Source organism: Piliocolobus tephrosceles, chromosome 13 (assembly GCF_002776525.5).
Source record: "Piliocolobus tephrosceles isolate RC106 chromosome 13, ASM277652v3, whole genome shotgun sequence".
In the NCBI taxonomy this organism is placed as follows: Eukaryota; Metazoa; Chordata; class Mammalia; order Primates; family Cercopithecidae; genus Piliocolobus; species Piliocolobus tephrosceles.
The window spans coordinates 8,894,378-8,902,082 of record NC_045446.1 but is presented as its reverse complement, the minus strand read 5'-3'; the positions used below and the strand labels follow the sequence as shown (position 1 = coordinate 8,902,082).

The 7,705-nt window shown below is 48.7% G+C and overlaps 1 protein-coding gene across 5 annotated transcripts in view; it reads left to right on the top strand.

Annotated features, from left to right (window-relative positions):
- CAPN1 (calpain 1) overlaps window positions 1-7,705 on the top strand; it is a 32,576-nt gene that overhangs the window by 18,721 nt on the left and 6,150 nt on the right. For all 5 annotated transcript variants that reach the window (XM_023186433.3, XM_023186437.1, XM_023186436.1 and 2 more), the window contains 2 exons: window positions 6,118-6,293; window positions 7,159-7,170. In XM_023186433.3, coding sequence (XP_023042201.2) covers window positions 6,118-6,293; window positions 7,159-7,170 — 188 coding nt within the window. The remainder of the gene's footprint in view (window positions 1-6,117; window positions 6,294-7,158; window positions 7,171-7,705) is intronic.

Sequence of the window (7,705 nt, the reverse complement as noted above, 5' to 3'; positions counted from 1 at the left end):
AAAAAAAAAAAAAAAAAAAAAAAAGAGTTTGCTTAATACATACTGAAGTTAGTTAATCAGTTTCTTTCTCTTTTTTTCCTGAGACAGGGTCTGGCTGTGTCACCCAGGCTGGAGTGTGGTGGCGTGATCTCAGCTCACTGCATCCTCTGTCTTCTGGGCGCAAGCCATCCTCCCACCTGAGCTTCCCGAGTAGCTGAGTGGTACTACAGGCACACACCACCATGCCTGGCTAATTTTTGCACTTTTTTGGTAGAGATGGGGTTTTGCTTTGTTACCCAGGCTGGTCTGAAACTCCTAGCTCAAGCCATCCACCTGCCTCAGCCTCCCAAAGTGCTAGGGTTACAGGCATGAGCCACCTCACCCAGCCCTAATCAATGTCTTTACCCTCCTCTTGAACAATGCAAAAACGTTAGAAATTCAGCCTGAATCACCCCTTTCCTTTGTTTATGGTGCCATAGTGGGCTAATATTTTAATTCTAAAGTGTTTTTTTTTTTGTCTCAAACATCGTCATTTGAGATAACATGGGCTGTCTCAAACATCGTGATTTGAGATAGCCCATGTTATTTGGATTACCCACAGAATAACAGTATTTTTGTTCAACATTCTCAGACCTTTCATCTGAGATCATTTTCCATCCACCTGAAACATATCCTTTTGTATTTCCTTTGTTTTTTCTTTTTGAGCAGGCTTGATCTCGTGGTCTCAGGTGAGCCTCTCACCTCAGCCTCTCAAGTAGCTAGGACGACAGCCACCATGCCCAGATAATTTTTTTTTTTTTTTTTGCGGTGGGGAGTTGACGGAGTCTTGCTCTGTTGCCCGGGCTGGAGTGCAGTTGCGCGATCTCGACTCAACACAACCTCTGCCTCCCAAGTTCAAGCGATTCTTCTACCTCAGCCTCCCAAGTAGCTGGGATTATAGGTGTGCACCACCACACGCAGCTAATTTTTGTATTTTTAGTAGAGATGGGGTTTCACCATGTTGACCAGGCTGGTCTCGAACTCCTGGCCTCAAGTGATCCACCTGCCTCAGCCTCCCAAAGTGCTGGGATTACAGGCGTGAGCCACCACGCCCAGCCCCAGGTTAGTCCTGAACTCCTGGGTGCAAGTGATCCTCCTTCCTTGGCCTCTCAACGTGCTGAGATTACAGGCATGAAGTACCACACCTGGTCCTTTATGTATTGTTTTTTTTTTTAGCAAGGGTCTGTGGGTTATAAACTTTCTCAGTGTTTGTCTAAAATGCCTTTAGAGTGTGCTTATTCTTGACAGTTCTCTGGATATAGAATTCTGGCTTGACATTATTTTCAGCCTATCAAAGACACTATTATTCCTTGTTCTGCTTCCATCATCGCTATGTGAGCCAGGAGTCTGTCTACCTTGCCTTCTGGAAAAAATCTTAAATTTTTTTTCTTTCATACTATATGATGCACCAAAATGCGTGGAGGTATGGATTTCTTTTCATTCTGCTTTGAATGTATTGAACATCCTGGCTATGAATTGATGTCTTTCAACAATTTTAGAAAATTTGTAGTCATAATCTTTGAGAATATCACCTCCTTCCCACTCTCTGTATATTCTAATCAAATATAAACTGGACCTTCTCACTCAATCCTCTCTTTTCTCTTAATCTTGCTTCTAGATTTCCCATCTCTTAGTGTCTCTGGATTGCATTCTGGGTTGTTCCTTCAGTTCCTTTCTCAGTTCACTAATTTTCTTTTTTGCTCTGTCAAATCTGTTGGTTATTTCTTCCAAGAACTTAATTTCAATTTAAAAAATTTTATTTCTAGAAGATATAATGGATCTTTTCAAATCTGTTCATTTTTGCTCACATTTTCAAACTTTTCATTTATTTCTTTAAATATAGCAAGCATAGTCTTATATTCTGTGTCTGATAAGGTCAATATCTGAAGTCTTAGTGGTCAGTTTTTGTCCACTGTGGCTGCTGCTCAGTTATCACGCCTTGTTTGCTTGTGAGATCTCTGCCTTGCTTGGCCTAGAAGTTCACCTGTGAGAGAGTTCTTTGAGTCCTCACATAAAGTTAAATTGCTCCAGGGTGTTTCTGCTAGTCACCTGGAATGCCACTAATCCAGAACACCGTTTTCGTTCTTTTTTATTTATTTATTTTTTGAGACACAGTCTTGCTCTGGCTGGAGTGCAGTGGCACAATCTCAGCTCACTTCAGCCTTGTTATCCCAGGCTCAAGGAATCCTTCCACCTCAGCCTCCCCAATAGCTGGGACTACTGGCAGACAGCACCATGCCCAGCTAATATTTGTAGAGATGGGGTTTTACCGCCTCACCCAGGCTGGTTTTGAGCTCCAGGACTCATGCGATCTGCCTGCTTCAGCCTCCCAAAGTGCTAGGATTACAGGCATGAGTCACCACACCCAGCCTTGTTCTTTTTTTTTTTTTTTTTTTTTTTTTTTGAGACAGAGTCTCACTCTGTTGCCCAGGCTGGAGTGCAGTGGTGTGATCTCGGCTCACTGAAACCTCCTGTCCCCAGGTTTAGGCAGTTCTCTGCCTCAACCTCCAGAGTAGCTGGGATTACAGGCGTGTGCCACCATGCCCAGCTAAATTTTTATATTTTTAGTAGAGGTGGGGTTTCACTATCTTGGCCAGGCTGGTCTTGAACTCCTGACCTTGTGATCCACCTGCCTTGGCCTCCCAAAGTGCTGGGATTACAGGTGTGAGCCACCGCACCTGGCCACCTTGTTCTTTTTTTGAGACAGGGTCTCACTCTGTCACCCAGGCTGGAGTGCAGTGGTGCAATCATAGCTCACTGCAGCCTCAGTCTTCTGGGCTCAAACTATCCTCCCAAGTAGCTGGGACTATGATAGAGACACATACCACACACCCAGCTAACTTCCTAAATTTTTTGTAGAGATGGGGTCTTGCTAGGTTGCCTAGGCTGGTGTTGAACTCCTGGGCTCAAGTGATCCTCCCACCTCAGCCTCCTGATTTACCTGGGACTACAGATCCATGCCACCATGCCTGGCTCATTTTTTTACTTTTTGTAGTGATGGGGTCTCCCTATGTTGCCCAAGCTGGTCTTGAACTCCTGGGCTCAAGCAGTCCTCCCACCTCGGTCTCCCAAAACACTGGGATTACAGTCCATCAGCCACTGTGCCTGGTGCAGGACACTTTTAAAACTAAATTATCTTCTTAACGTTTCACAGGCAGTGTGAATTAAAACTGAAAGGTCATATGAAGGCTGGCTTGAAGTTATTTTTCCTTCCCTCCAGGGAGGTTTAATTTTCTTTCTTTCTCTCTCTTTTTTTTTTTTTTTTTGAGACACAGTCTTGGTCTGTTGCCCTGGCTGGAGTGCAGTGGCATGATCTTGGCTCACTGAACCTCCGCCTCCTGGGTTCAAGCGATTCTCCTGCCTCATCCTCCTGAGTAAGTGGGACTACAGGTGCCCACCACCATGCCTGACTAATTTCTGTATTTTTTCAGTAGAGACTGGGTTTTACCATGTGGCCAGGCTGGTCTCAAACTCCTGATCTCAAATGATCCACCCTCCTCAGCCTCCCACAGTGTTGGGATTACAGGCGTGAGCCACTGCGCCCCAGCCTAATTTTCTTTCATACTTAATTGCTGACATTACTGATAGGGGGTTCCAGTTTAATTGCAAGAACCTCCTATTGGATTCTCTACCTGAGGTAGATCTTTATCATCTGCTTCTATACCCCGGGACCTAGGGGTCTACAGAAGCCCTTTAGCATTATTTACCTTGCAGGGTTCCTACTTTCTATTTTTTAAAAACATCTTCACTGATAGTTAATTCACATACCATACAAGTCACCTATTTAAAGTTACAATTTAAATATACTTTTAAATATACAATTTAAATATACTGAAGTATATTACGATTTATTTTATTTGTTTGTTCGTTTGTTTGTTTATTGAGACGGAGTCTCGCTCTGTCGCCCAGGCTGGAGTGCAGTGGTGCGATCTCGGCTCACTGCAACCTCCGTCTCCTAGGTTCAAGCAGTTCTCCTACCTCAGCCTTCTAGGTAGCTGCGATTACAGGTGCCTGCCACCACGGCCACCTAATTTTTGCATTTTTAGTATACACGGGGTTTCACCACGTTGGCCAGTCTGGTCTCAAACTCCTGACCTTAGCTGATCCAGCTGCCTCGGACTCCCAAAGTGCAGGGATTATAGGCATGAGCCACCACGCCTGGCCATGTATTACGATTTAAATATACTATTAAACATACAATTTAAATATACTATTTAAAGTATATTCACAGAGTTGTGCAATCATCACCATGTCAATTTTAGAACATTTCATTATCCCAAAAACAAATGAGGTACTCCTTAGCCATGATGCCCCAGCCCTCCCGGCAGCCCTGGCAACCACGAATCTACTTCTTATCTCTATGGATTTTCCTATTCGGGATATTTGGTGTGAACAGGATCGTATAATACATGGTCCTTTGTGGCTGGCCTTTTTCACTTAGCATAATGTTTTCAAGATTCCTCCATGTTGTAGCATGTATGTTGTACCTCTTGGTTGCCAAATAGTATCCCATTGTTGGGCTCTACATTTTGTATATTCACTCTTTAGTTGATGGGTAATTGGGTAGTTTCATCCACTCATCTGTTATAAATAATGCAGCCATTAACATTCTTTTTTTTTTGAGATGGAATCTTGCTCGCCGCCCAGGCTGGAGTGCAGTGGCACGATCTTGGCTCACTGCAACCTCTGCTTCTGGGTTCAAGTGATTCCCCTGCCTCAGCCTCCTGAGTAGCTGGGATTACAGGCATGCACCACCACGCCAGCTAATTTTATGGGTTGTTTATTTGTTTTTGAGACTGAGTCTGACTCTGTCGCTCAGACTGGTAAATGCCATGGTACGATCTCAGCTCACTGCAACTTCCGCCTCCCGGGTTTAAGCGATTCTCCTGCCTCAGTCTCCCAAGTAGCTGGGACTACAGGCATGGGCCACCATGGCAGGCTAATTTTTGTATTTTTAGTAGAGGTGGGATTTCACCAAATTGGCCAGACTGGTCTCAAAACTCCTGACCTCAAGTGATCCGTCCGCCTGCGCCTCCCAAAGTGCTGGGATTGCAGGCATGAGCCACCGCGCCCTGCCACGCTCTTATGAACAAGCCTTTGCATGGACACATGTTTTCATTTCTCTTGGGTATAGAGCTGGGAGTGGAATTTCTGGGTCATATGAAGCTCTGTGTTTAACCTTTTGAGAAACTGCCAGAGGGTTCTTCGGAACAGCTGCAACATTTTACATTCCTGCCAGCATCCTGTGAGGTTCCGATCCCTCCACATCCTCACCCAAGTTGTTATTATCTTTATTATTATTATTGTCAATGGAGAGCAGGGGATGCTGTACCTTTAAAAATAAGTTTTGCAGTTTACCGTTCTATCCCGCACTGGGTTGTTTTAGTCAAGAGGGTTCTTCAGGCAGCGAAATGACCCAACTGCCAGAAATGCAAGCCCCTGCCTTCCCTTGCTGGCTCGCTGTGGCCTCCTGTTGGACCCCTGCTTTTTCTCTTGCCCTCTTCTAAGTGTTTGTCCACACAGCACTTTAGCCACCTTTTAGAGTCCTAATGCAGTCACATCCCTCCTTGCTGCAAGCTGTGGGAGGGTCCTTACCCTTTGCTTCAGTCCACACGCCCCTAGCCCCTAGCCGGCTCCTGCGAGCTCTGCGGCCGCCCTGGATCTCCGTGTTCCCTGGAAGCTCTGTAGGTGTTCCCTGTCCGCAGATGCGTGGGGCCCTTCCCCACCTCTGCTCTGGGGTGCCCTCAGCCTGGCTGCTGCTTCTCAGTGGCTTCCGAGGGCAGCCCCTTTGGGTCTCAGCGCATACGCCCCCTACTCTGATCTACTCTGCTTGCTTTTTTTTTTTTTTTTTTTTTTTGCAATTGCTCTGCTTGCTAACCTAACGGACTTGCTCACACTTAAGCCTCTAGTTTCCAAATACAGGCTGTGAGGGCATGGACCAAGCCTGGCCCAGCCTGCCCATCACCCTGCCTGCTCCCTGCGCTCAGTAATATTTGTTGAATGAATGAATGCACACACGGGAGCGTGCTGGGGAGGCTTGGGGGCCACTTGGCTCTGCCCCGCCCTGCCTCTGATCCCCGCCTCCTCACCTGCCCGCAGCCACCTTCTGGGTGAACCCCCAGTTCAAGATCCGGCTGGATGAGACGGATGACCCAGACGACTACGGGGACCGCGAGTCAGGCTGCAGCTTCGTGCTCGCCCTTATGCAGAAGCACCGCCGCCGCGAGCGCCGCTTCGGCCGCGACATGGAGACTATTGGCTTTGCAGTCTACGAGGTGAGCAGGGTGGATCCCCGGTGGATCTCACTGAGCAGGCAGAGGACCTAGCACCCCTCTACCCGCAGCGCACGCAGGCTTCCGCCAGGGGGCGCCAGGGGCCGTAACCTTCCCCCCAAATTCCACCCCACCCCACTCTCCACTCCCGCCACCATCCTGAGGGCTGGGAGATCTCAGCCTCCAGGAGACACCTGCTGAGGCCCTCTGGCCGAAAGAGAGGAAGAGGGTTGGCTCAGGGAAGGGAGATTCTGGGATTAACCTCCCGCTTAGAGGGCGGCCTGCTGCTCTTGGAGGAGGTAGCTGGCTCAGCTGACGCCCGGAAGTACTGAGCTTTCTGTCTTGGAGGCTGTGAGCAGAAGCTGGCAGGGGAAAGACAGGGGATAGGGAGGGCCTGTTGGCCAAGGTGAGGCTGTGCCAGTCGTTCTGTGATTAGAACTCCTTGCTCTTGCCCTATATCTGCCCTGCTTCACACACTGCCCTCAAGACAGGGACAGAAACTTCTGGACCTCGCTGGTGGCAGTCTTGGCCCACACCCAGACCCCCTGGCAGCAGCCTGCGGTGGCCCTTTCCTGTCCCTGGGCTTTGGAACATTGCCGTTGGCCACCCCGAGGGCTGGCCTGGAGCCTCTGACTCAAGAGTGGAGTCCTAGGGCAGACATTCCCAGGACCAAGAGGACCCTGCCTGAGCCCTCCCTCCTGGGGCCCTGCTCTGGTGCAGGGACCAGATCTCGGTCCCCAGGGCCCTGCGTTCTGCCTCCTCATCCCATCAGTCCCAGCTGAGAACTCAGGACCTCTGCCCAGCACGCACTGTGACCCCGCCCTGGGACAAACACGCGTCTCTGACTTCCCGTGTCTCTCTATTGCAGGTCCCTCCGGAGGTAGGTGTGGCACTTGACCCACCTGTAGTCACACACCTCTGATGGTACCACAGGGGAGCAGCCTAGTGGCAAACCCACCCTGGCCTGGAGAGCTAAGAAGTCACCTTGTTTCACTGCTTGAAAAATGCTTCTCCCCACCTGTTCAGTGGGCAGAGCAAACATTGCTCTCCTAAGGGGCGGCACAGGTAGTCAGTGAGGGAGCTGGATTTGAGCCCTGGTCCTCAGAGCTCCTTTCTGACATGTACACATGAGGCTCTTCCTGCCTTCCCATCTACACCAAGTAAGTACCAGCTGGGGCAGTCCAGCAATGTCAGGAACAGGGCATTAGACAAGCTGAGAGTTCTGTACCCTGGAGCAGTTGCTTAAGCTCCGAGCCTGTGTTTGTGTCTGTAAAATGGGCATAACAGCAGAACAGCAAATGAGGTGCTGAGTACCCTGCAGTGCCTGACCTGGGCAAAGCTCCCAGTGATAATAATGACCATGTTATTGAAACACATGCCTAATCTGCAATCTGGTGCTCCTCCCTTCTGCAGTA